Source organism: Nipponia nippon, unplaced genomic scaffold (assembly GCF_047370975.1).
Source record: "Nipponia nippon isolate SJK-2023a ecotype South Korea unplaced genomic scaffold, ASM4737097v1 scaffold_1, whole genome shotgun sequence".
NCBI lineage: Eukaryota > Metazoa > Chordata > Aves > Pelecaniformes > Threskiornithidae > Nipponia > Nipponia nippon.
The window spans coordinates 162356870-162384768 of record NW_028262290.1 but is presented as its reverse complement, the minus strand read 5'-3'; the positions used below and the strand labels follow the sequence as shown (position 1 = coordinate 162384768).

General features: G+C 42.4%; 1 protein-coding gene and 1 long non-coding RNA gene across 8 annotated transcripts in view; one reads left to right on the top strand and one right to left on the bottom strand.

The window, feature by feature from the left end:
* Positions 1-6896: 6896 nt before the first annotated feature.
* LOC148057689 (uncharacterized) lies at positions 6897-10804 on the bottom strand. Its single transcript, XR_015706447.1, has 3 exons — positions 10682-10804; positions 10407-10563; positions 6897-9004 (listed from the first exon to the last, which is right to left on the bottom strand). It is a non-coding gene; the product is annotated as an uncharacterized LOC148057689 (long non-coding RNA).
* Positions 10805-11473: 669 nt separating this feature from the next.
* Positions 11474-27899, top strand: part of CTDSPL (CTD small phosphatase like) — an 85789-nt gene continuing 69363 nt past the window's right edge. For 2 of the 7 annotated variants that reach the window (XM_087731224.1, XM_009475348.2), the window contains exon 1: positions 11487-12067. In XM_087731224.1, the coding sequence (XP_087587350.1) occupies positions 11992-12067 (76 nt within the window). In that variant the 5' untranslated portion in view covers positions 11487-11991. Of the gene's footprint in view, positions 12068-21461; positions 21577-27899 lie in introns of all 7 variants that reach the window. The other 5 variants (XM_087731235.1, XM_087731169.1, XM_087731268.1 and 2 more) reach the window with 5 other exon arrangements.

The window sequence follows — 27899 nt, the reverse complement described above, 5'->3', positions numbered from 1 at the left end:
TCTCTAATAAAGAACATACAATGCCTGAAGAAAAGAAATGACCAAAATGAAAATTTGCTAAAAACTAACAAAAGAAGACAATACCATATATCAGGTTATTCCCCCACAGATGCCCATGTTTATAGCCCTGAGGGCAGAAAGAGATGATGAAGAGCTGGTGGCAGCGAATGCAAGGCAGAGGAGGGAGAGGGAGAGATAAGCGCTCCTGGCTTCTCTCTAGATGAGGGCCTTTTCTTTTTTCTCCCTCTTTTCCCTCCTTCTCCCTTCCCACTCATTGCAGCTAGTGCCTCAGACCGTAATCTGCTGGAAAAAAACCCGGAGCAAGCTGCGCCTCCCCTGCACCAGCCGTTGCTGATAGAGAGATCCTCTGACATGATTCTAGAGGGCTTTTTCTTCCTCATTTTGAGTACTGATTTACCCATACAAATGGACTGACATTTAATCATATGGAGAAATACGGTCCAGGGGTGAAACTGCTGTGACTGTTTCCCAAAATATGATCCCAAGGAAGAAGAACTGGTTATGGAAGATTATGCACTGAAAATGATTTTACAAATGAATATGTAAAATAAAATGCAGAGTTCTGTTCAAACACATAGAGGAGTCTGACCACAATGGAAGTTGGTAACCACAGCCCGGAGCGTTTCCATTGGGAGCCTCAGCCCAAGAGTACCAGAGGGAGTAGGAATGCATCCAGGATCCTGGATATATCCTACCACCTCCACATCTGCAAGTAGTTCCATGCCCCAAAATAATGCTGGGGAACCACTCTTGGAGGTCTTACCCAATATGTGTCATGACAGCCAAGGCTGTGCTTTACAATGCAAAGATAGTATTGAAGATAAAAGATTCAGTTTAGTATTTCCAGGGCTTTACCTTACCACCACTACCCAGAAAGCTCTCCATAAATGAAATGTTCCAACTTAATCCTTGCTTCTGGATATGCAGTACCAGCTTCCTTGGCACAGTTCAGATGAGCAAAAAATGTAATAAGCCTCCTACGACTGGGGAAGAGAGCTAGAGGTACCAGCTGCTTTGAACATTTGTAGAGGAATACTTGGGGACTGGGTTGCAAATACACTTTCCAGGAGCCTGAAGTATGTTTGGCAATACACAGGAGAGAACTGCTGTTGGTGTGAAACCTCAACTGGGAGGTTGACTAGAACAGCGCATAATCCTACGCATGGATGAATATGGTCATGCTATTTTATTGCTGTGCATAAGGTCCCACAAAGAATGTGTCACTTTTGGCTTACTTTTCCCACATAAAGAATAAAAGATATGTTTCAATCGTTGCTTAGCTTTAGGCAGCGCTTAGCTGCTGACCGGTGTGGACATCCCATCAAATGGACCTAAGGAAAAGATGCAGATTTGTCATCACTGCCAAAGCGGTTTTATACAGCAAGTGCTAACGCAGAACGAGACGAGAACTACTGATTTTGGTGCAGGCAAACTCCAGGTTTTCCTGTGAGCTAGTTAGGTGAGGTCGGCCAGATTAAAAAAAAAAAGAAGTTTGTTAAACCATAAATGCAATTAAAACGAAAGAAACTGTGCTGGGGATAGTGTTATTCAGTGTGTGTGAGGGGGTGCCAGCATCTGGCTCTGAATAGTTTTGATTAACAAACCTGAGTCTGAATTGTTAGAGAACTGTTCATTTCGTTAAGCCATTATTCATGGCCTGTGACTGGTCATAAGTAATGTTCTGCATCCTGATGAGAGGCCTGAAGTTTACACTGGAATGATGAATGCCTGACAGCAGATAATGAATAGTGTACTTCCCTCACAATTCACAAATGCTCTAGGGTTTCTGAATTGTAAACTACCAGGCCAACTCACTGAACAAGTACATTGAAATAACATTCCCGAAAGCAGCAGGATTTCAGCTCATTCTCTATGGGGTAGAGTTTAATTTCCACAAATCAAAGCAGTACAGGTCAAGCAGGTGTCCTAGAGCTGCTTGTTGGTTTTGTCTCAGGCCCAGGCAGTCTGCAAATACAACCCAACGCCTCAGCCACAAATTCCTCCTTCGGGAGAGAGCTGGGGGTTCCCCGTGAGGTCAAAACCCAACTCTCCCCAAAAGTACTATCACTCCATGACCCAGGCACTTCCACTTGTAGTTGGAGCTGCATGAATACTTGCAAATAATAACCCACACAGCCACATAAATAGCAGCCAATGGAAGCCAAGTAATTCATTTATCAATATATTGGCCAACAGACTGTCTTCATTATTTAACTATTCTGGTAAAAGCTAATGCATAAAGAACTTAAATGGTACATGGATCTTGCACAGGGCCTTCAGCCAAGGGGAAATTTCACACAAAACGCCAGGCAGTTCAAAGTCTCCTCTGCATGCAGATGGAACAGAGTACGCTTCTGCTACGCGGAGCTGCAGGATGACTAGCCAGGGGCAAAGCATTGCAAATGATGCTTGGACCAACACATTGCGATGCTGTTTTCCAGTTTTATCAGTCTCTAAACACCAGTTTGGCTTGTACGCAGTCATCTAGATCTCACCAACTGAACGTAATGCAAGTGTGCAAGGAAAATGTTTCATTTACTGACCCAAGGGAAAGTGAAATGTAGAATAGCTGTCAAGTGAAGCTTGGAGAAAATCACCGGAGAACATCAAGATGCACGTGTTGCAGCTGAACATTTGACAGACAATCACGTGCAGAACACGACAGACAAGAAAAAAATTGTTTGGCTTAAGATACTTGTACTTCACGGGTTGATCTTTCAACCAAGCTGAAGAACCAATTAATTGAATTAACATGGCATATCAGTCTCCGGAGCACTCAACACTTTGCAACTGTGTGAAGTCTGTTGCTGTGGCAGGTCTGCCTACACGTCTTCAGCTAATAGCGCTACAATCTATTTGCATCCATTTACAGCCACGTCCTTGCTAGCTGTAAATGACAGCAATGGCACTCATTAAGTTGGCGGCTTGGGACAGGCTTCAAGTTGGGAATGGCTTATGTGAGAATCTCAGTTCAGCGTTACCCTGCTGGGATGGTGGCTCCAAAAATAAGCGAGCAGAGGCTTCCCGCTGACCCACTGACACAGCACCAGTGACATTTTTATACTTGGCACCTTTTTAACAAACGATAGCGCTGCGGTTGCGTGAGGCAACAGTAGACGCTCTGGGAGTCCTCTGTGTCTGCTCACAGGGCTGAGCTCCTGCGTCCCCTGGACCACTCGGTGCTTCTGTTTCTGGTGGGTGGGTGACAGGACCAGGAATTACGGACTTTGCCTGTCTTCCAGGAGTAGTACACAACTTATCACACTATATTCCTTCCTGTGTCTTTACCAGGTTGCTTTTCAAGATCTTAAAGGGCAGCATCAATCTCAGACCGGAGCAGTAGCAGGTTGGGTAGTCCCAACCCTGTCAGAAATTGCCTATGTAACCTCAGTCCAATTACTCTTTCTATGCTTTGTTTTTCCACATGAAATTATATTTCCTTTTACACTTAAATGTAAATCTTTAGGCTGTGGGTCACTTCCTACTACTTTTTGTACAGAGTCCAGCACAATGAGACTAATTTTGACAAGATTATTGGCTTATCTTGATCTCACCATCAAATATTTTTATTAGCCGCAATTTCATCCTGGTTGTCCTACATAAGCGCATCTTCCTGATGCTTAGAACCTTCTGTTACTTGTAGATATTTATCAGAGAACCTGTTTCATGGCCCCTTTACTGGAATACAAATTCTACAGTGAAAAGTGTAGGGTATTACTCCAAACTATTTGGGGATGGCTGGTGTCTCCTGCTTTGGGAGTCACCAGGAACCAGTCAAGTAGCAGCACCTTCATAGCTTTGCATATTCAGGAAAGCAAAGTTACATGGAGCCCCTGGTGTCCACGGGACTCCTTTTCATTACACAGGTGGCAGAAGGAACAACTGGAGAAGAGAACAGTATTATTCCCAAGCACAGCCGCAGAACTCCTTTAAATTATCTCTGCTTTTCCAATATCTAAAGCTCCTTTCCCCAAGAAATGCCGAGAAGTTTCTTTGCAGCTCTCCAGCAACCAGGTGCTGAAGATCACCCTACGTTTGAAATGCTAGGAATTTCTCCAGGGGAAAGTCACTAGGACTGAAATGCTGAGAGTTGTTAGGAGCTTTTCTTTGAGGATTCCCTATTTCCTACCCTTCCTGTTGTTCATTTTCCTTTCCTCTGCCTTACCACTTCTTCCATCTACCCTTCTCCCTCCCAGCTCATGTACTGAATTCACACATGCCTAAGGCTCCTTTTCGTTACATCTGCAGATGCTCTCTCCTCTTTTCCTCCCTCAAGCCTACCCACTTCGACTCCGATTTCTCTACTTCCAGCCACACGCACCACCCCACCACAGGAGAAACGCTCTTCCACATTCTTGACACTCTCGTGTCCCACTAGCAGCTGTGTGAACAAAATTTCAATCAAACAAATGGTCAGAGTGGCAAGTAAGCATAGCTCCAAAGACTTCAAAGAGAGTCTGTGGTTTTCATGCTAGCATTTTTTGTGGTAGTCACTCGCTGCTAGTTAGGTCTAGTATCAGCCTTAACCAATCAAGCCATTTCGCTTTCCAAAGCCAGTCCATAATTAAAAAGGAAAGCCAATAGACTCTCAATGATGACGCAATGATGTGTTCTCAGGTGCTCTTCTAGGCATGAGGCCAAAAGCTAAGTTACCTTTTATGCAGTTTGAAATGAATGGCATAAAATTAGGCACTGACTAGAATTTTTCATTGCAATTCTTAATCGTTTGGACTTTATTTTTCCAACGGTCAGCAGGTTTGTCTTCTGAGAAGTCCTTTTAAAAAAAAATTTAGATGGCTACTTACCATGGCTATCAGTTGACTCAGCTGACAGGACATTGCACTTACAAGACCTTTCGTGTTCCTCACTCCTCCTTTTCTGTTTCTCAATTAGGCCAAATTCTGCTGCCTTTATTCACACTATTGCTTTAGTTCATAGCTCACACTGATGATTTCAGTAGTGACTCCTAGAACAAATTACCACGTCGGTGTGCCAAGATGACCTGAAGTCCTTGCTGAGGGCTGTTTCAGGCCTTTGTCATGCCTTTCTTATCCTGTTTCATCATCCACAAAGCCAGGACTTTCTCACAGCTCATCAGCTGGTTCCCCCAGAATTGGTAAACAAATACCTTCCCGTGTTTACTATGCTTAATGGGAAAGTGTAACCGCGTCACTAATGTGGTATGCATCTACCATCGCTCTTATTAATTTAGCAATCCTATCATGTATCTATCAGTAGGAACGGTATTTGTTGTCCTGTTTCAAGGAGGCAAGTTTTCTATGTGACAATGGTTGTGTTGGTGAATGCCTCACTGGATCAGGCATTCCACTAACATTTCCCACATTTGGGGGATAAAATACAGACTTTTACGGATGGGTACCAGCAATTGAAATGAGAATTCAGAACATTTAGAAGCATTTAAAAGTACGAACCTCTAAGAGTTATCGAAACATCGTGTACCTATTTCCCTGCAGCGAAAGTCCAGCCAATTCAGCAGATCACTTTTAAGTGCCGTGAAGACACCCACCTGAACTGGTGCACAAGGCAGAGCTCCGTTACGGAGCCTCTTCTTGGAAATTAGTTGGGACATTCGCAAGTATAAATCACAGAGCAAACCCAATTGCTTACCAATCGTGTCTCAGAAGGAACACCAAGAGCGCAAAGTCCGATCCCCAAAAGACAGGGAATGCCAGAGTTAAGATGATCATGACCTAGTCTGGAAAGGACAAGCTGCTACACTTGATGCTACGTAGCCTCAGGGGAAAACGCAGTAACTGGTTACCCCAGTACCCTATAAAATCTACTCCCAGGCTTTCCACAGTTGCTATTAATAGGAGTTATAAACAGCCACAGAACCATAACACGAGATTAGCTGTTATTGTATCTGTTTCACAGATAAACTGTCTGACAACCAGTAAAACTGAAATGGAAACCGAGCCTCTACAGCCGTATTGGTAGGAAGGCGACAGCAGGACACCGGAGAACAGAGTGCTCGCGGTGGGTACCCAGATAAGGGCAAACCCAAGTTTTATCCTGTTCCACTGCTGTGCTCAAGTGAAACAGAAATACAATCAAAAGTGAAGTCTTACTACTGTTGTCATGTCTCTGCTGTGCTCCCTGGATGACACAGAATTCCCACCTCTCACCAAGAGCAAAAAGTTATAGCATGGATATGGTCTACGGCTGCAGATGGACAAGCAATTCCACTGCTTGAGGTTGCTGGCTGCTTCTGGCCCTGTGGTATTCCTTCTGTAGCTTGAAAGATTCACAGTAAGCCCTAACCTGGTTTAGGCCAAATTATTTAGGCTAAAGAATTTAAATAGTTGCCTGGAGTCAGCTGGTTTTGACTAAGAGGGAGCTTTCCTATAAATGTCTCTGCTGGTGAATTCTGGTGGCAGCTCACCTCCAGCTCTAAGATGTTGATGAGCACCTCAGGGCAGTAGGAGACCATTTAAACTTGACCTTACAAAGCAGGAGATGCAACCAGCACGCCCAGTGAATGGGAGACTTCGCCGGTCTTTGAAAAGGCTGGAACGTGATTTGGTTGCTTGCTAAAAAAAAGCAGGCTCTCGTGCAAAGGTGTATCATTTGCAATTAGGGAGGACTGGATACGTCACCTGTAGGTCACCAGGCGATGAGCTCCGCAGAGCCTTTCACCTGTTGGTCACCAGTTGAATTCAACCCAGCACCAAAATTATGGCCAAGCATTTTAATTATACGTTCGCCTCACACTGAGTTGAGCACTTTTCAGGCATCATTTCTCATGTGGGTGTCTAGCATCTGGCACAATCAGGCTTCATCTGAGCTGGGTTCCTTAATCAAAGTTTCTGGATTAGGTATCTATAGGAATTTGGGGTTGAACATAAATTGTTAAATGTTAGTAAAAAACCCCATTCACCTTATCTTCGGCACTCATTTAACCCAAGCTAAGGACCCACATTTTCTGCTATCATAAGCACAGTGAAAAGTCAAGGAGAATTAAAAAAAAACTGAGAACCCAAAATTTACAGTGTTAATTTTTTCCCAAAAAAACTTTTATTGGGGAGCAAGAAGGGAGGCAATTTATGTTACAGTTTTGAAAGCGGGTTTCACGCATCTTTCTCAGCTTGCCAGTAATACCGATTCCTCCCAAACAACTCAGCCTGAAACAGACAACTCATAATGTTAAAGTTAGGTATAGTTACAGTTGACTGAAAAAGGGACTTGGAATGGAAATTGTTATGCAACTGCTACTTTGTGAATTGCTGCCAGATCTGAAGATAATACTAAAAGCAGCCATTTTCTTCTGATTGATTTGGTACTCTCTTATCCTTCTGTGGAATGACAATAGTAACCTCTAAATGATAGTATTGCTTGGAGTTTTCTCATTTCTTTTTGCACAGACAAAAAGAAATAAATATGTTGTATTCAAAGGCACAAAATCTTTGGAATTCACAGCATTTGGTGAAACCGAAAGTGATCAAATAAGTACTAGTTTAATAAATTCTGATATGCACATATATTCCAACAGGGAACATGCTGTGTTTCACTTTGGCGAGAGCGGAGTCCCAGCACACTTAATGCTCTACTGTTTTCTCATCAAAATCTCTTATGCCCTATCAAATATGTCACTGCGCTGAAATCACAGCTACGTTTTAAGTAGATTGTGTTAACTTTATGAATGCATCATAAAATGGGAACTCCATAACTTTGTATTGACACTGTTTTACTGTTGCAATTTACCATTGTAATGGCACTATTTAGGAAACAATGAATGAACTGCAATGAGATAATTAAAGGATAATCTCCATTACTTCGAAGTATACAAAGCAATAAACAGCTGCCAAAACTGATTAATAGCTGAAGTGAAGTTAAGACATTTAATCAATCTAATAAACCATTTATTGCAAGAATATAGCAGCTTACACTAACTATGAAACATTTATCTTATTGATAAAAACTGCAGTATTTTCCTTTCTTTAGGATGTAATATCATGAGACCGTGATTGTTCGTCCATTAAAGTCAAGGATAAAACTCCCATTGTGGGCCCAGGGTCAAGCCTTCACTGAGCTGGCATCAATGAAAATAAATGCTTCCTTTTAATGTAGAACAGTTCTGCTAAAACCCATTTTTTTTTCGCCCTATTATAAAACATCCTATGGCATTGAAAGGGGGACACGTTTTAGTGGCAAGGACAAATGTCAGGAGTCATGATGAAAACCTGGATCTCCTACTAGCTTGTACTGCAATTTCCTGGAAAGTATTGCTTTGCCTGTGCCTCCACCTCCGATCTGTAACATGGAGATGAAACCATTCACTTGTTCCACGGGATTATTTAGGATTTAGTTCATGTAGCATATAAAGAAACATAGATAGAAGACACTGTACACACTTCAGAGTGTCTCTAAAGTAAAAGCAGAAAGGAAACAACATGGATTGCTCTTGATTGCGTTACACCTATCTCATAACCGGTACAGGAATGGGAGTGAGGGGGGTGGGAGACGCTGAACCACATGCTCAGAGGAAGGGACCTGTTTCCTATGTTACAGCCGTGCTGCCAGCACAAGTACAGCTTCCTAAACTTCCATTCCGCTTCCCACTGCCCTGCAAGAGCATGGACTTTCCACAGCTCCTCGCGTGCTATCAGTACCCTGCTTTTCTGCTCTCCACTTTAGACTGGAGGGGTGAGGGAGCCTGCATGACAGGAGCAATGGGACAAGCACAGGGAGAGAGATCCCCTCCTGGCATGTTCTCTCACCCTACTTCCACTTTATATATCACCAGAAATAGCAGTTCCCCCTCTAAACTGAAGTAAGTACCAAATTCCTTAATAAGATGAATAAACAGCTAGCTGTTCCACTGGAGTTTTACAACGTCAGTTGCAAAAACAATCTTACCAACATTTAAAACATACATAACGCATTGGCTCAAGGTGAACATCACGTTTGTCAGGCCTTGCAAAACGTGCTTTTCCTCAGACAAGATGTTTATATCTCCTCATCCCTGCATAGAAAAGAGGCATTAGAGCACATGTCCTCCCGCCACGCATTATAATTGCCCTTTCCCTGCAAAAAAGTGGAAGATGTTCTTAGTGCTGGATGACTCTTCAACTTGCTCTGACGCAAGCCCTTTGCCTTAACACTAGTAGGAAGCTACTTTAGTTTTATCCAAATATAAATATTGATACAGAAACTCATACCAAATAATAACAGAGGTATGAATTTATTGTTTCAGCAAAAGCTTCTATGCAAATTAAGCCTCAGATAATTAAAAATGCCTCCAGTGCCTGGGTGGGTAAAAGATCAAGCACTTGCTGGATTACAACATAACAAGTGCTGTGATAAAGCTTCATAATAGCTTAGGAGGAGGAGCTCTTAACCTTTACAGGTTGCAGGACCAATTCCATCAGCCAACTTGTACTAACTCCTGTTCATCTGTGCCCAATCTAACCTGTAAGGGACTGTTTGCAACAGCAAGGCTCCCGTCTTGAGAAGCCAAAGCAAAACAGCAGGTTGGAACTTGCACAATTGGATGCAATGCAAGCAGTGGCATTGCACTCATTCCCTGTGCAAGTGTTTGTCATAAGAGTAGGATGGGCAAACCTAAAAGACGAGTCCCAGAAACCTGCAATACTGGTATCTCTGCATGTACTGCTCTTTAGGGAGTGTTAGGTTTGTGAGAGAAAACACAGCTAGATTTTGACTGACTTTTTCTACATCTAACAAATGCAGTGCTTCAAAGACTCACAGCAAAATGTTTAAATGTGTTGACTGTAGGAATACAGTCACTGAGAGTGAAACAAGGCCCCAGATATTTAAGTAGTTTTCCCCAGAAACTAGATGTGGCGCTACCGCAGATGAGAAATTCCTCGAGGCTGGGCCCGTAGTCTCCCGTTACGGTGAAGCACTGCAGCGACAACACCTGCTTGCTCCGACTGGAATTAAACGCAATGGTCCTTTCTGCAACCCAGCTTGGCAGTGGAAATGCCATATTTTTGCTAATGTTAAGTGAAACTGTTCAGAGCTACATATCGATTTGTATATATATGTTTTTATATATATGTAAAAAGATGCACACTGCCTGCAGCTTTCTCTTTTAGGGTCAAAAAAAAAAAATAGTTGTAACCATTATTACTAAAATTCACATTGCCTGGGTCTATGCCAGTTACAGAAGGATTTTCCCCAATCAGTTAATGGAATTTAAAATGATATCTGTCCTTTTTGTAGCAAGGTTGCAATAGAGGCTTATATATATATACATATAAGAATTGTTTTTTTTCAGGAGAAAAAAGGAGCTTGCAATACCTTAGTTATACTGAATACACCACTATGCTTTCTTAAAGGTTTCCTCTTAATTTTACACTCCCACAGAGGAGCCATTGCTCTGGGCGGGCTCCCCCACCTACCTTCCCCGACAGGGCGCCAGACCCTGGCTAACAGCAGGCAGCCGAGGAGGGCAGGAGGAGCCGGGCACGCACACCACAGTCCATCTCCTGATGCACCCTCCCAGCCACCAGCAGCACTGGGAATTCCTGGAGAGTCAGACATGCTTCTTAAGATGCTCTAGGAAAAAAAAAAAAAAGAGTATTTTCTCTGAGAGAAGCTGCCCAGACTGCCCTTCCAGTCACACGCTCGCCTCTGAAGAACACTTCAGAGCCACCTGTAAAAATATTTCACTGACCGAATCGCCCATCTCAGGCACTTTATACCCGTTCCCGAAGGAAACCAGCCCCCGCCTCGCCCAGCGCTGACACGGGGCAGTCCTGAGGAGGCAGGCGCCGTACGACCCCTTTCCCGCCCCGAGGCCCCTCAGGGGCGCCCTGGCCCCGCCCCCTCCGAGGCCCCGCCCCTCCCGGCGGCGAGGAGCCCAGACCTTCTCTACGCAATCACAATGGCCCTCCCCCCCGGCCCGCCGTATCCCCGCCCTCCCCGCCGTAGCCCCGCCCCCCGCCGTAGCCCCGCCCCCTTGTTTACCGCGCAGCGGGGCCCGGGCGCTGCCCCGCTCCCCGCCCCCACGTTGGAGCGTCCCGCGGGGCGGGGGCGGAGCGGGGCGGGGCGCGGGCCGCGCCGGGCGGGCTGACAGGCGGCGAGCGCGGCGGCGGCGGGCGGCTGTGGCGCAGCGCGGGGAGCGCGGAGCGCGGCTGGGCTCGGCCCCTTTCCCCTCCCTTCCTCCCCTCGCACCGCGCTTCCCTCCGCGCACGGCGGCGGCGGCGGCCCGTGACCGGGGACAGGGGGGAGGAGAGGAGGAGGGGGCGGCCCGGCGTCGCTCCGCCGAGCCCGCAGCGCTGCCCGCGGGAAGGGAGGTGGGGGGAGGGGGGAGGAGGGAGGGCCGGGGCGGAGGTGTGAGGGGGGCCGGGGCTGGGGAGGGGGGGCGCGGGGATGAGATAAGCGCGGAGGAGGAGGAGGAGGGCGGCGGCGGCGCGGGGGGTATGTAGGGAGCGGGGGGCGGTGCCGGGGGGCGCGCTCCGGGGGGGCCCCGGGGGGCGGCGCAGGCGGGTGCGGGGGGCGGCGGTGTGAGGCGGGGGCTGGCCGCGGGGGGAGGCGCGGCGCGGCGCGGAGGGCCGGGGGCACTTCCCCCGCCTCGGGAGGCGGCGGCGGCTCCGGCGGGGTCTGGGGGGCAGCGCTGCGGAGGGCTTCCCGGAAGGGTGAACCGGATTAATTGGGGTTTATTCCTAAGGGGGGGGTTGATTCGCCCCCCCCCCCCCCCCGCCCCCCCCCCGCCGTGGAGAATTGGCGCCCGGAGGAGGCGGCGGTGGCAGCGTTAGCGGAGGGGCCCCTGAGCGCGGTGCTCCCCTTCCCCCCCCCGCCCCCCCCCCAGCTTGGCTTCGCTCCTGGAGGAGTTGTTTTTTTTTTTGTTGTTGTTTTTTTCCTTTTTTTTTAAAAAAAAATACAAATCTGCATATTGATTTTTAAACAAACAAACAAATCCCCCCCCGCACACAAGCCTGCCTCCGGGAGGGAAATAGCCAGGTGAAATCTCACTCTGTTTCCATGGACAACCCGTCCATTATCACCCAGGTGACTAACCCCAAAGAGGAGGAGATCCTGTCCTGCACTCAGGATAAAGGTGAGCTGCCTTCTCCCTCTCTCCATGTTCTTCCTTTTTTTTTTTTTTTCTTTTTCTTTTCTTTTTTCTGGAAATCGCTGCTTAAAAATGCACGTAGTAACAACTTGCATTCTTCAGTCGCCGTATAATCCTCTCTCTCTAGGTGGCTGGGAATAGAGGAGGGCTTGTTGGGTTTGTTTTTTTTTTTTTTTTTTGTGGGATGAAGATATTTGCATGAAGGTCTCTGAAACTGCTTGCTGGATACAGCTGGGAACTTGTTACACTGTTTAAATACTGAGTTTAATCAGCAGTTATTTAAATAAAACACTCTTGTTCCTTGAGGGTCGGCGAGGTAACTTTGTAAGGTTGTGACTTCGCAGTTAGTGCCCTGCTTCAGGGAAAGGATACCTGTGCTGGATGCCTTGGAAGGTTTTGAAATCTCAGCTGTAAAGATTTTAATTTGCGCCCCCCCCCCCCCCCCCGCCCCATTTTTGTGGGAGAGGAAAAAAAAAAAGGGGGGGATTCCCGATTTCTCTCTACTTCTCTCTATTTCCTCCTCCCTCAAATTTAAGAATCTGTTTAGCTTTCAGGTTTGTTGTTGGAAGATACTTGTGCGTCTCCGAAAGAAACATGGGCTACTTTTAAAAGCGGGCTCTATTTACTCTAGATAAATAGCTGTTGCTTGCATAAGCCATCATACTGAGGTTGCGTTTTACTCCAAAATAAGAGGAATCCAGCCTGGCCAAAGGAGCTGCCTCTCCTCAGAAGTGTAGACGTTGACGATTGACCTTAACCTTGTTTCCTTTTGGAAGCTCGGAAGGCTCTTGGGCTGCGAGTGGTTGTGTCCTTGCAGCTGGCAACGCGAAAGGTACGGGTAGGCAGCGGGGTTCAGGTTCTGGGGAGTCGCGTGTGATTGCTCATGGGTTTTGGAAGTTATTTGGATGTCGAGTTTATGATTTGTTACAGGCAGTGCTGGTAAAAAAGGGAGAAATGGCAGAAATTAGAAACAGAGTGTGTGGCGATGTTCCCTAGTAGGTATGGTAATAGACCTCCGAGAGGTCTTCTAGAAATGGTAGACTGATACATCTCCCCTTAAAAACGATGCTTTTAGTATCCAGAAAGCTTCCATTTTTGTGTGGCTCATCTTGTAAATAGTGAGGGGTCTCGTATCGTTGAAGTTGCTCCCTGTTACTTTCGAGTGAAAGGCTGTATGTGAAATCCCTGTCTTCTCGTCTCACCAATGCCGACTGCAGAAGCAGCATGGAGGTAGATTTAAAAAAAAAAAAAAAAAAAAAAAAGCCATCAGGTTGGGGGGGTGTTTGAACGAAAGGTTATTTTTTCTGTTCAGTATGGGAGTGCTCACATAACTCTAATTCAAATTGCTTGTGAAGTGATACTTCCACCGTGAGGCCTTGTTTGTCTCAAGAGATTTCTGATGTTTTCCCCCGTTTTGGCGGTGTTGAGCCTGGGTTATCTACAGTAAATAAGGTGCTAGTGCTTTGCCTACGATGTCTCCTAAGACGTGGTTTGGAGTAGACTTAAGTGATACTGTGCTCAGATGTTGTTGTGGTCTTAACGCCCTATATTATTGTACGTACTGGTAGAGCTGCATTAATATTGTTAGCAGTTGGTTGAAATTTTAGTGTAAAAAAGCCAGTTGAGGCAAGTAGAGGAAAATTTGACAGCTCAAAATAAGAGTAAGCATCCACATCAAACAAGTGTCTTCAGAGTCCTCGGTACAGTGAGCTACGCTGCGTAGCGAAAATATGCATACAACTTGCATAACTATGCAGTAACTTGCATAATATGCATTGTGTTCCTGCTGTTGGTTTGTCTTTGGCAGAAAATCACAATGGTCTTAATTACATAGCAGGGGCTTCTCAGGCTGGGGGTTAGCAAGGGTGGGCTGGGGGAGAGTGGAGGGAGGGTAGCTGGAGTTTGAGATGAGGAAACTTCAGCGTGATCTTAATACAGGAGGTGGATTAATGTGTTTTTTTCTGTATTTTTTTTTTTTTTTAAGTGTGGTTAAAGTGCATGCTTTGGGTTGATTATGTGCTCTGTGGTGAGACTTTCAAATCACACCAGAGCAACTTTTGCAGAAAGAGAATTGCAGGTCTGTCCGTCCTGGAAGGAGAGCGTTGCTTGCTCTTACCTTGTCCTCTACAGGTTTTCCCACTGCTTGAGGTACGGAGCTTGTGAAAACCCGTTGCGCTACCTACCTTCCTTGCGTGGTTGCGTATCACGTCACCCAGTTTTCTGTTACGTTTCTTAACAGTTTTAGCAAAACCTTTAGGTCCAGTGAGCTACGAGAGACCCAAAGCTGAGGTGGTGAATACAGACAGGGTTTTTAGTGGGAGACTGATGTTTAAAGTGAGTCTTCACTGCTAATTCAGATTGAACTGAATGTATTGGTACAAAATGGCTAACAAATATGTTAAGGCGTAATGAATTAACTCTTTATTTAACCAATACAAGAATTACCTAAGCCTATCTTCTGAAATCCTGTAACACAGTGAATTACAACAGCACTGTACTGTGTGAGCAAAGGCTGCCCAGTTTAATGAAAACCTGCTTTTTCCTCCGAGTTTAGCATTTGGCTGCAGAAATATGTTCCAGTGTACTGGGTGGCATGTAGTGGCTTCGGGAGTCGGGGTTTACTTAGGGTTTTTGGGACCTTTTGTTGGTATTTCTCATGGAAAAAAATATTATTTTTTTTCTTGTTGTTAAGCTGGAGAGAAGCAGTTTTACAGTAGCTGAGCAACTGCTAAATAATTCATGTGTATACCTTCAAGTGTTTGATTTTTTTCCAAGATTTTTTTGAAGCTTTTAATCAGCCGTGAGTCCAGCATTTAGCTTGATTTATTTTTTTTTTTAAATGCATTTATTTAGAAGGAGCTTGATGTGCAGTATATGCTTATGCCCAATTTCTCTTGTGCAAGAGAGCACGATTGGCAAGAAACAGAGCTGTTCTCTGGTCGTGGGGCAGTTATGTGTTTAGGTAAATATTGTGCTTTACAAATAAAAATGCCCGAATATTTCCTTGGTAATCCAGATGTATTAAAAATTAGCTTCTGAGATAAGTGAAGCTATGACAACTTGTTAAAGAGGAGCTTGTTAATACTAAAATGGAACTGTTAACATTTATTTTTAACAAATAGTAAAAAATTTTGAAGGTGGAAAAAACCAGATCTTGGTACAAGAACCATTCCCTAATATGTTGCCACATGGTGGTGCACTGTATTTAGTTGTCTGTCAAAATGAAAGCGGAGCACGGAAAGTTGCTACAATCATATTTTATTATTCTTGTAATGTTTGCTCTGAAATGCCTGTGGTGTTCGTGCTCCTGGAGGATTTTGGTCCCTATCTGTGTCGTTAAATTAGTTCTGGGAAATAGAAACTTACGTTCTCTCAATTGGAAGCGATACGTAGGTGATTAAAAATACTTTGAGCACTAAATTCATGGAGAATTTCATTCCCTGCTAGTTTTTTAAGTAACGAAAATAGTAGTTCTTCACGGAAATATTTTATGGTGTGGTCATTTGGCACTTCTGGAAATGGAAGCATTACCGAGACTTGTAACTTGAAATTAAAATGGACACTTAAGTGTGTGAAAAGGGGTTTGTCATACCGGCGACAAATGTGAGCGACTAAGAAAAAAATGTAAAGAAAAACTATCAAGAAAAACTGAAAATCTGAATCTCGGTCTAATGAGTTCTACAGATAAAATCAACTGTTTATTTTATAATTAAAGTATTTATTCTTATTAATGAGTTGAACAGTGACCTCTAAGGTATAATCTATGCAGTTAAATCTATAGAAAACAGTGCAATGCTGATGAGTCTTTGCACTGAGCGTAACGTAGAGTGTGGGATCATGGATGGGTAATAGGCATTCAGTCCAAAGAAGTGAATTTCCCTTTTTTACCTGCGTGCTTTAATTTGATCCTCATAACTGATGCAAAGTCTCGGCTGTTCCCATGTGCCAAGTTAAGCAGTAGCGTACTTCTTCAGGTACCATATCCTTTGGGTTGTGGTGGTGTGTTTTCTCTCTTCAGATGCATCTTTCCTGACTTCTATAAAATTGGTCTGTCAGCTGAGCATCTATATGCAGCTTTTTGGAGTAACTGAATGTTTTAGTGTCCCTATAGAAGTGTATTTTCTTCTGCAATAAATTATTTGAAAAAAATTCACAGTGGAACCTAAACCATTATATTTTTTTTTAATGAAGAGTGTAATTCCCCAAGGGTGTTTTCTCAAAACAGGCAAACTTTTTTGCCTTTCTTTCTTTGAAATAATACTGGAAAAAACAGCAATGAGACGAGTATTCATTATCATTTAAAGTAACAAGTTCTTAAGATCTCAAGTTAAAAGCCAAAATAAGTGTCTTTAATTGTGTCTTCATTAAAAAACACTTTGAAATATATGAAAATATTTAGAATATTCTTTTTTGCTATTATGTCATCAGGATTCAGAGTACTCAGACATTTGAAGATATGTTAATGTTCCTGAGACATTGTCTCAACAAATTTTTATAATACCAACTTCAGAATTTTAACTTTCAAGTAGCGTTAAAAAAAAAAAAAATGGCTGTGGAAACCACTCCAGCACTACATTGGAATGTGAATTGCTCGCAGAGGGTAAAATTTTAAATCATTAACTAATGACACAGTTGTTATATGAAACCAGAGTAACCATACAGTAGGTTTTATGTTCCAGGGAGACTGTAGTAACCTGTAGTAACCCAAGATTTGATTTAGGGTAGCAGTTAACAAGCTGAAGTGTACTGGCAGCAACGTGAATGATAACTTGCATGAATATCTAATATTCAGTCTGTGTCTGTAAGCTGCAGCAGTATCATTTCTTCATAGTGCATATCATCTCGAATCTGTATTTGTTTCAATGCAGTTATTTAACTAAAGTATTCAGGAGTTTAACATGCCTTTAAAAAAACAAAGCTGACCTACATTTTGTCAATTCAGTATTCAGAAATGCAAATAGCATTTTCTGAGATAATCAGTAAAATGCGGTGTGATCGATGCTGCACTTCATCTTTCAGAATTTAATCTGAACATTACAAACAAGCCTCCAGATAAGGGGTCCGTGTTTGTTTCTTTAAAGTGATACAAAACTAAAATGCTGAGAAAACGAAAGCTAAGAGAAATGAAACTCACTTATTTGGTCATTGTTAGTGAAAGACGTGGTTCCCGTTCGCCTGGTAGATAGGTTTAACCGTGGGAAGCTTATTTTTCCGTCACGGAACATTTAATTTATGAGTTTTGCTCATATCTTGTAAAAGTCATCATTCAGACATGAAAATGGTTGCAAATTGGTTCTAGCTGACAGTTTATATATATATATATATATGTCGAATCTTAAATATTCACTCTGCAAGCAAGAGCGCCTTTGTTTTCTGCTAAATTTTGAGTTGGAAGAGTTGTTGGCAGTGACCACCGTGGTTGGTGCTCAGTATTACATTTTCCATTAGAAATCCAGTTTCGGGCAATCCTGGATATGGAAATGTTAACTCGGGGAGTGAATTTGTCCATTACTCAACCCTACCCGATGGAGAATTTCGGATGGATTACTTAGAACTGTATTTGAAGTGTTTCTGTCCACAAGGTGTAACATTTTCCTTTTTTAAAAAAATAGGAGAAGCAAAGATAGGTCTAACTCTCTGCATTCTTCCTTAGGTTTTTACCCACGGTGTGGATCAGTAGGTGAAGGTGTGGCTCATCCCTCCTCCTCCTCCCTGCCTGGGGGATATATCTTGCTGGGATTGAAGCCAGGCGTGTGGATGTGTGTAGGACCAGGAAGGAGGAGAGAGCTGCCCAAGCGCTCCAGCTTGTTTGAGGGATGGAGCAGGGGGTGTGAGCTCCTGGCTCTTGAGGGCTGCTGAGCCCGCATGGGGACTGATAGTGGGACAGGGAATAGGTTTAGTGTCTGCTGCGGGCTGCCGACCCGCTCTGACCCCATCCATCCTCCTACCACTCCTGGGCAGCGGGTACTCTCACAACAAAGCTGGCAGGTCTTGTCCACCCCGTTGGGTGGTTGTGTGTGTTTCCTTATCCCAGTTCATAAGTATGTCCAGAAAGGGACGGGAATCTTCCAAGCTGAAATCAGAGAATGGCTGATGGAGCTAATGAGCAAGCCTATTTAGACGTTTAAAGACCATATCTGGATTGCCAGTAAGGATTGTATACCATTGGATTCCTCTCAGCAGTGGATACCTGGCTGGGAAATCTCACAAAAATGCTCAGCAGCATCTCTGAAGTCTTCATGTGTCTGTTCTATTGAATGATTTCGATATAAGCTGTATTTTCAGTGCTCATCTTCTTGGCCGGGAGGCTCAAATAGGATGACATGGTATCAGTGGGTTTAAATGCTTTGCTGAACTTCCAGAGCGTTTTGTGAGGGGCTGTGGGCAGGCACAGAGGAAGGATGCTTTTTGTGCTGTAATGGAGCCAGAGACATTTTTAAGAGTTTCATGTTGGAAATGTTAATCTTCTATAAATTCTACTTTTGCTGGAGTTTGACAGGAGCTTGCTTTATTTTTACTTGGAGAGGTTGAGGCGTAAAATGGACATAGATGTGACAAATACGGAAGGCATAAGTAGCATCTAAATAGATCAGAGTAAAAATATGTTCCACATGGTCTACTGTGGTATAATTTTGGCCTTTTTTTGTATTTCTAGAATGTTTGCTATAAGACCAAAAAAAAAAAAAAAATCTAAGTGAGTCCTCTACAGTCCAGTCCTTTCAGTACCAGCTACTCCTGTGTAACGTAGATATTAGTGGTAAAAATACCAGCTTTGGGCAAATGAGCAGAGAAAGTTCTGTGCATGGTGTTGGGCCTACATAAAGTTTGTAGACTTTATTCAGTGTATTATCAAAATGATCACTTACATAAAAATGCCACAGCTTGTTTTCTTTGTACAAGATAATAAAGTATGATTTATAAGACAAGAAAACCCCATTATTAGAAGTGATTGGCTGTACTAGAAACTGGAATTCTATTATCTGGAAAATTTATTGTGAGTTAAATCTGAATAAATACATGATAGACTCGGATTCAAAGGACGCTGGAGTTTTCTAAATGAGATTTTTTTTCCTTATTTATTTTTGCAAGAAAGAACTATTACTCTCTTCTGAACATTTATTAGTATATTTAAAGTCTGACAGACAGGGGCAAATAAGATAGTGCAGGACGTCTTTTGTACAGAAGAGCAACCCAAAATGAAGGATGCCTGATGCATCAAAACCTACTCTATATGTAACTTGTTAAAACATTTATAAAAACTCAGGACAATTTTGTAGGAAACAAGTATTTCTTGAACCTCAACCTGAAGTTACAGTTTGGATATCGATGGCTTTGTTTAAAGTCAAGTCATCTCATCTCTCGTGAGTAACTGGTCAGCCAGTTCTGCCAGTTGTTTTCTGCTGCTGTTGCGGGGCCTCCTCCTTTTCTTGGTAGAAAGTGATGTATTGATTTTTATTCACCGCCGAGCTCTCCGCCACCCCCGCAGCTCTCTTGCTTCCTGAGTTGTCCTCCAGGATTCCCAGCAGAATTAGCAGTAAAACTAATCTTGCTCTTTCCTTGTCTGCTGTAATCAGCAGTAAAATTTTAAACTTTATTGCTTATCTGATGATTTGCAAAGCTTGGTCATCTCTTGGGTATATAGCACTCCTCTCCTGGCCTCTGGGAATCAGAGGGAGGAAGAGGGAGAGATGTGTGTCCAGTGCTTGGGAATGAACATTTTGGGGGAGGTGAATCAGTGGGGATGAGCATTTTGGGGTAGATGGATCAGTTTCCATCTTCATAGCTGTCAGAAAGAAATTCTGCCACAATGGATGCTATTAGATTGGACACATGTAGAAGAGTCCAGGAATGTTTCTTTGAAGTAATGTCAGTAAGAGAATTTTTTTTAAAGGTATGAATTTTGTACAAAGCTGTTCCAAGCATGCATTTAGTAATTTGCATGAAGTGCTGCTTTATTTTTGTCACAAAAGCTGTTTTGTATGTACGTGCCTGAATAATTGCGTACTTGCATTGGTTACCCATGAATGCACGTAAATGTGGTTACTGGGGATCTAATGATCAGAAGGCTTTGGTAAAGCTCAAAATGGTGGGCGCAGGTTTTGAAGTTGTTTTGCTTGAACTGCGAAGTTGGCAGTTTTTCTTAGTGATAGTTCAGATAGAGGTATTCTGCAAAGGAGTGGTCAGTAGTGACACATTCCTAGAAGATACTTAATAATTTATACTTGCTTCAGCCAAGCACATTGAAAGATCTAATATTTACCACCTGGAGAGAAAGGAACTTTTAAGATTATAAAGGATCTCAGTAAGCCTTCACAAAAGCCTTACAAATTTAAAAAGTTAGGCTTATGGGACTTCTTGTAAACTAAAATTGCTTAAAGATATACATTAACAATTTGATGAATGCAGTGTAAAGCAAAGCATTTCAGTTTAAAACCAGTTTAAGCATGTATTTTACAGGGATTTTTGGAGTGAAGCTTTGACTTTTTTTGTTTTTTTTTTTTTTTTAATTCTCTCCCTTGCTGTATTTTGCTTTCTTGCCTTTTCTCATCATAAGTTTTTAGATTGCAACAGCTGCCTCTTTGTGCTCTGATGCTGAGTTTTAAGGGGCTCAGAGGTGTTTGGCGCTGGTGGCTCTGTCCAGGGATAATTCTGGTATGAGAAGCTATAGAAGATGTTTGAGGAGTGAGATGGTGCAGTGACGAGGAACCCTGGACCATACGGCATGGACAGATTGGGCCCTGGCAAGTTTGCCAAAATGGCATAGGAGCTATCTGATAGGAGAGACATTATCTATGTTTCTTAACTCTCTATTAAAATCGAATAAGATAAAGGTCTTGATCGTGTGCCTGATGCAGGATCACCACCGCTGTACAGCAGCTTTGGTTCTTAAAGCCAAGACATTTATTTCTTCTTTGTAACAATTGGTTAAAAGCCTTGAATGAATGTTGTGCTGTATTTAAAGGGAGGAGTTGCATGAAAAATAACCGATAAAATAGAGGTAAGTATGCCAGGGCTCTTTCCACAGTACAGCACGGCTTCAGAATTAAAGGCAAAATATCCCATTTGGGTAGAAGCAAGCGTTTGCTCATGCATCGTATGGGTGACCTGCGTAATCCTGGAGAAGGTATGGTTGCCAAAATAGGTTATCTGGGAATTCCTAAACAGGGATTAACTTGACAGCAATTTGCATTTATTATAATAAAAGTCATCTTATGAAGGTACTGAAAAAAAATATTCTAAAGGTACGGATCGTATTTCAGCATATGAATTGTGTGGCATCAGTCAGTAGGCGAAGGAAGGGAAAAATATCTTTTACGTAGTGACCAACTGAACGCGTCAAGTATTTGCAATGATACTTACCGTGAACTCGCACCAACAGTGCTCCCGTGATGGGTTATGTGTGCTGGAAGATGATTCCATCTGCCAAGTCATTCGTTGGCCACCTGCCATTCTCGTGACTTTTTACGATACGAAGCTGTTTTTGTTGAGAATCAGTAAGTTGAAAATGACTTGCGAGTTTTGGAAGGGGGGGGGGGGGGAGGTTATGTTAGTTGGGGAATTAAAAAAAGGAAAGGAAAAGAGTACTGAATGCAATCTACAGTGTAATTCATTTGCTAATTACACATTGACATAAATTGAAAAGTCCCAGAAGGAGGGGGTTTACAACATAACTGTAAAACAATTTGCATCTGTGTAGAGGTCTGTGCTTATCCACAAAGGAATGAGATTTTAAGTGGATTTGTTTAATCGGGTTTATCGTGAGTACATAGCTGTGGGACTCCTTTTTCCTCACATTTTAAAATCTCATGTCTTTCTGGAAGATTCCCTCTTGTGTTGAGATTAAAGATGTCAAGGAAGCAAGTGTGGTGAAGTTTAATGGAGAATGAAAGTGAAACCTAAAATAACCCCAAGAAATGTCTTTCTTAATATTAGAGTGGATTGAATACTTGGATGTTTCTAGAAATTCAAATCCCTTTTTTTTTTTTTCTGCCCCATAAGAAACTTGAAACACTCCAGCAAGTTCTTGCTGTCCGTATTGGAAAGGATGCTAACAACTTAGACGCACTAACTAGTACTACTACAAAGAGCATTCACTGTTAGTATTATGATAGTTTGGTTTTTTTTTTTTTTTTTCTGTAAGCCTTTCAGACTTGTTGGTGCCCAACATGTTACCCTACACTTGGCGCCACTTTTTCTTTTGCAAACATATCGTGACAGGAACAAGGATAAAAACTTGAACAAAACTGGAAATCAAACTTGGCAATTTTGAAACAGGAATCTGTTCAGGTGTTGTTCCTGTATTTACTTGTAGTATTTCTGCTGCACTTTATTATAAATTACGTGTTTGGCATCGTTCTGGCAGGCAAGCGAGCTCTGAGAGCAGTGTGTTTTTAAAAATGTCACTACCTCAGTTGTTTTGGTAGTGATGGATTCTTTTCAATACCTTTAAATCAAACAGTTGTTTATCTTAAGCATAATACCTAAATACTCTTACTATCTCGTGTTATAAAACTGTAATATTATTAAAAGGAGAAAAATGAGCTTTCGGACAAAACCTGCCCCAGATGCAAGAAACAACTTCAGTAGATTCCTAAGGCCCAGGTGCCCCTAGGCCCATCAGTAAGGGACCGCTTCCATTAGATGCAGAGAAGCCCTCAGTAACTACAATGCCACGTCTCAAGAAAAGATGAGATCAGAAGGAGGTTTCACTTCATAATTTCTGTTCAAAGCGTCCTTTCAGGAAATGTCCTAAATAGAAAGAATGAAACTACGCCATTTGATTTTGCCATGTTTAATACGCTGGATTAAGCCCTGAAGCGCAAAAGTTAATGTTGACCTTGTGCTATTGTGGTTCTGTTCAAATACAATTTCCACAGGGCTTGTGAATTCCTGTTGCACCAGACGGTTCTGATTCTTCCCCCCATGACCCAAAAGTATTTCTTTCACCAAACTCTGTTCAAATAACATTTGCAATCTTCCGAAATTGTATATCTAAAAATATTTATTGGAGCTTTGCAACAATTCCCCTGTGCTCCTAAAACCAAGAAAACTAAAAAACACCACCACCACCCCCCCCAAAAAAAAAAAAAAATCAAACAAACAAAATCCCCGTAGTATTAGCAGGGAAAGCTGTGAAAAGGAAGCTAATCATGAAAATCTGAAAGGCAACCTTGTGGTGATGACCAGAAGGGCATGGCAGTACAGTTTTTAGCGAGGTAACCCGGCACTCGGTCTGTGCAAAACACGCTCCAACCCCTTGAGAAAGTGGGTTGTTAGTGTACAAGGATATGCATTTGTTTGAGTAGTGTTTGTACTAAAACAGAGAAGTAACACGGGTTTTGTTTTGGAAATGTCTTCAATGGGTAGTAAAGAAAGATAAGAGTAAAACCAGCTGGGCTGACTCATCACAGAATATGCCGAGATAGGTCTAAATTCCACATGGTAAGGTTAATATCTGTTTAGTTTAGGCTTTATTTATCTTTAATGCTGGGGCTGGAGGCCGGGGTTGTCGGAATTCACTTTGTTTAATAATTTTATAAGTCTGTAGGTAAAAAATAATTATTTTTTCAGCAAACAGTAAGGCACCTACTGTTTACCAGAATGCTTGAGATTTTTTTCCTTTACTAATGGTGCAAGGTTGAAGTAAAATGTTTCTAATGGCCATTTTAAATTACCTGTTGGAGTCAAGGTGGGAAAACAAAAACAAAAATTTATGGTTTTGTTTTTAAACTGTTTTCAAGTAACTGTCAGCCCAATACATGCTGCTCTTTTTTTAAAAAATTGCCATTTTTTATTGTGAAGATGACTTCTTAAGTCCCACTGTAGGTGGTCTTTGTATGATAGCCTTCAAGTAACAAATGGCTCTATCTTCTCTTCTGCTAATAAGGTCAGTGAAGATTTCTGTTTTGGATAATAATGACACAGTTTTGAATGGATAACAATTTTGGCTGGAAAACAGGTTCACAGTTTTCACCTTCTTAATAGCTGATTAGGTGATAGTCAGCTAGCTGGCTGTTAGGAAGTATTTTACAGGAGTAAACAGGCTTTCTTGCTTTAATTAAGACCATATGTGTATAGCAACTGTGATTGGGAATCTGTATCCTGTATTTTCAGTTAAATAGCTGATAAAATGTTGCAGTTGTGGAAATGACTACCAAGTCCAGTACGCAGATGTCTTTGAAAGCAGTTTTGGTTTTGCTTTCTATTTCATCATACAAAGCAACCAAATGTTTCTTGAGGGTTGATGGTCTTGTGCTGTAGCAAAATAAACACTGACTATTTCTCTATACCTGATAAGGTTACTGGTTGGACCCAGTGTTCAGAAACACTTTTTTTAATAAATCTCAAGTTTACTAAGTTCCAAAACACCTATAAATTCTTGTGTTTTCTTTGTGAAAGTGTGGGTTAACTTCTCTGTAAACAGTTGTCTTGCATGTTAAATAATAGTAAAAATGTATTGAGCAATAGAGTTGAATATGAACATGTTAAATTCTTGATTTGTGTTCTAGTGAAAGAGAGCAGCTGGTATTTACTAGAGAAGTCACTTTTTAATTCTTCTAGAAAAAATTAAACCATGTCAACTGAATGGAGGACTCGGATGCTTAACCTGAAGATACTTATTTGGCAACGTTTGGGTAAAACTGACCACTAGCACCCTTCCTTCTGGAAAACATCATGTCTATTCATATCACTGCCCAGAGGTTAAATGCAGCCCTAGGAACAGTCACAGGAAATAATACCAATGTGCTTCTAAACCATGACCCGCCTTTTGACCAAATATACCACTTTTCTTGATTACTGGGAGGACCACATGTAATTATTCTTGCCCTGCGCGGAGCCGGGAGGTGCCAGGAGATGTCCCAGGGCCTCTGCACTCACTGCCCGTTGCTAACTCCCCTCCCCGCTGGCTGATTTCTTTTTTTTTTTTTTTTTTTCTGTGTTTCTTCATAAACACCACCTGTGGATTGATTTCAGCATTTCAGTCCTTTTTGAGGAAAAGCTGAGCCAGATGTTCTGTTGTCCCTCAGCTGAGGATGCGTGACTGAAAGAGATGCTTGCTTGGAGGAGTCCTAAATACTGTGATACTTAAATATCTGGTAGAACTTTTTCAGTCAAATACTCCAGCTGTTGCTAGCAATGCTGGAAATGTTTTCATGTCTGAAAATGGAAATGTTGCTGTGCCTTAGCAGGTGGTCAGGAACGGGACAATTTTCCTTGCTTTGGTTGATGAAGTTAGAGGTCAGGGCATCTTCCATTTTGTTCATTGTGTTTGTTCGTGTGTTCAATGGAATATCTTTAAATTTGAGGGGTTTTTTTGATAAAATGATCTTTGATATTCCATAAAAATTAACACGTGGATTTGTCACGTGTGCAAGTAAATAATGTGGGTTTGTTTTAATAACTGGTGGAGGAAACGCAGGCACTCGTAGGATGCATGTCATTGCACTGTTGCAGTTGTCTGCTTTAGGATGACAGAAATCGCGTCCTGGAGACTCCATTAACAGGAAAGGAAGAGTGTGCACTGACCTCCGTGCTTGGCTGTGCGCAAGGATAAGTGGAATGGAGTTCAAAATCCTAATTTGACAATTCTGTCATCAGCTCCGCGTGCTGTACGTGCCGCACCGGCATTTGGCTGCACTGAAATGTAACCAGGAATATGGAGTTGCAGAGTCCCACCGTTTATCTTTAGCTTCGCTTCAGAGGAGGAGGAGAAGGAGAGGGAAAACTTGGCAAAAAAATTTCAGCGGTTGGTGGTGGTGTTCTGCTTCTCTAAGTTTAGCAGCGTTGGGGGTGGTTGTTAAAAAGGGCTTTCAGATTTTGAAACCCTCTGTTCTAGGCAGCGTTAGGTAACGTGGTGGTTCGGCATGCTGGAAGTCTGTCTATGCTGCAGCTTCCGAAGCCAAAATACCTGGCTGAATTTGATCAGTAATTTTGTAAAAAAGGAAGAGATTTAAAAACCTTCCCTGTTGCGGACAAGAATTGCTTCGTTTGCTCACCGATAAATTTCGGGCAGCATATTTAAGTTACGATTTGTGGAAGTTTCATGTCACACTGAAGTCATAGCGCTTTACTCCATAGAGGCAAACCTGATCTCAGCATCAGCAGGGGCTTGTTGTTTTGCCACTGTAGAGAAACTTCTCCTTCCGTCTGTTACGCAGCCAGGAGAACAATATAGAGGGTTATGGAAAGGCTGCATTATTCCAGGGGCCTTTCTGACAGTTTTCACAGTTTCTATAGGGTGTTAACAAATCTCCCATTGCAAAAAGCTGCAACTGAATTTGATAAAATATCACCTCTTCTAATTCCTTCTCTGATGGATTTTGTCAGCTGGCTTCCTGAGTGAGTACCACCACCATTTTTATATGCCTACCCTTCAGCATTTCCACAAAATCTGTGTTAATTGTCTTTTTTCTGAATTAAATAAGTACACTTGCAAGATTGTGATCCTTCGCATAGTTATTTATGAAAAGTCTTTTTGTTCCCTGCTCTTGGGAAGTCTGCAGCATCGAAGGGAAATAGATACTGAGTTATGGGAGGGGAAGGGGATTCATCTGGGATGATCGCTAGCGCTGGCTATAGAAGGAAATGGGATGCTGTTGGGGAAGGAAGGGGAGACATCGCACATACATGAGTATTTTAAGTGGGATTCTGACTGGATTCATCTCTCAGATAGTCTGGGCTACTGCTAAGGGAAAAAAAGAAGTCCAAAGTGTGCATCCCATTAGAAGAATTGCTATACTTCTCTTTTAACATTTATATTCAGGAAGCATAAATTTACTGCACTCATAGCAAAATTAAATTTTCATAGCTCTTTAGAACAAAGACTGTTTATATTTTTTTATGAATTTAATTAGACTTACACTTTCAGTGATTTGGGTCTTGGCTTCAGGTTGCTCTCATCAGTGGAGGGAAAGACGATGGATGGGGATGGAGAAGCCTCCGCAGAGCCCTGTGTCCATGCCTGGGGTGGGGGGTCAGACCAGGACTCTGCTTGCAGGGCTTCCATCTTCCTAGTACCCATCTTCCTCCTTTTTGTGAACTTAAAGCTGAAATATTTTGGAATCTTGTCTCATCCCACAGGTATGCATGGCTTGGCACCTGTACAGGACTTTGTTTGTGTGAGCTTAAGCTCTAGTTCAAGGGGAGTCATTTTAATGCAGGTACTTGCTCTGCGTTTTGGGTTGTGGGGGTTGAATTTACAGCCAACTTCAAACTTTTGCTCTGAAATTCAGCTTTAAGACTGGATTCCATCATTCCATAAGCTCAGCTCTAGGATTTTAATGGTGCTGGTCTGGGATACTCAGGATAAAATTTAGCTCGCTGCTGGAGCTTGGCACAGTAAGATTCATGAAGAAAGTTTTCAGTTCAGTAAATATTTACAAGGCATTTAGCAATTAGTGAGATGCTAACGCTTTTCACCCTTTTTCTGTGATCGATGATTATTAAGGTGATATTTTTATTTCTGCTGGCAGGCTATGATATGGCTTGCTCTACCCCTACTATTAATGTCCCAGGAAGTAATTTAAGGGAGTGGGGATGCCGAAATAGTAAGGATCTGGAAAAAGAAGATAGGCTGATATTTCTGGGGTAAAGAGAAAACTGTGAAAAAGGAGAATAAGATAGCTAACATAGAACTGGAGGAAAGATGGATGAAAGCTTTTAAAGAATTCAGTGTGATGTAAATGTCAGTTTGAAAAAAAAAAAAAAAAATCACCTTTCAGATGTCACACAAGCCCTTTGTAGGTTTTCTTATTTGGCAATATCATTTTTCAAGATAAAAATACTAAGCTTTAATTTTCTGCTACATAAAAGAATT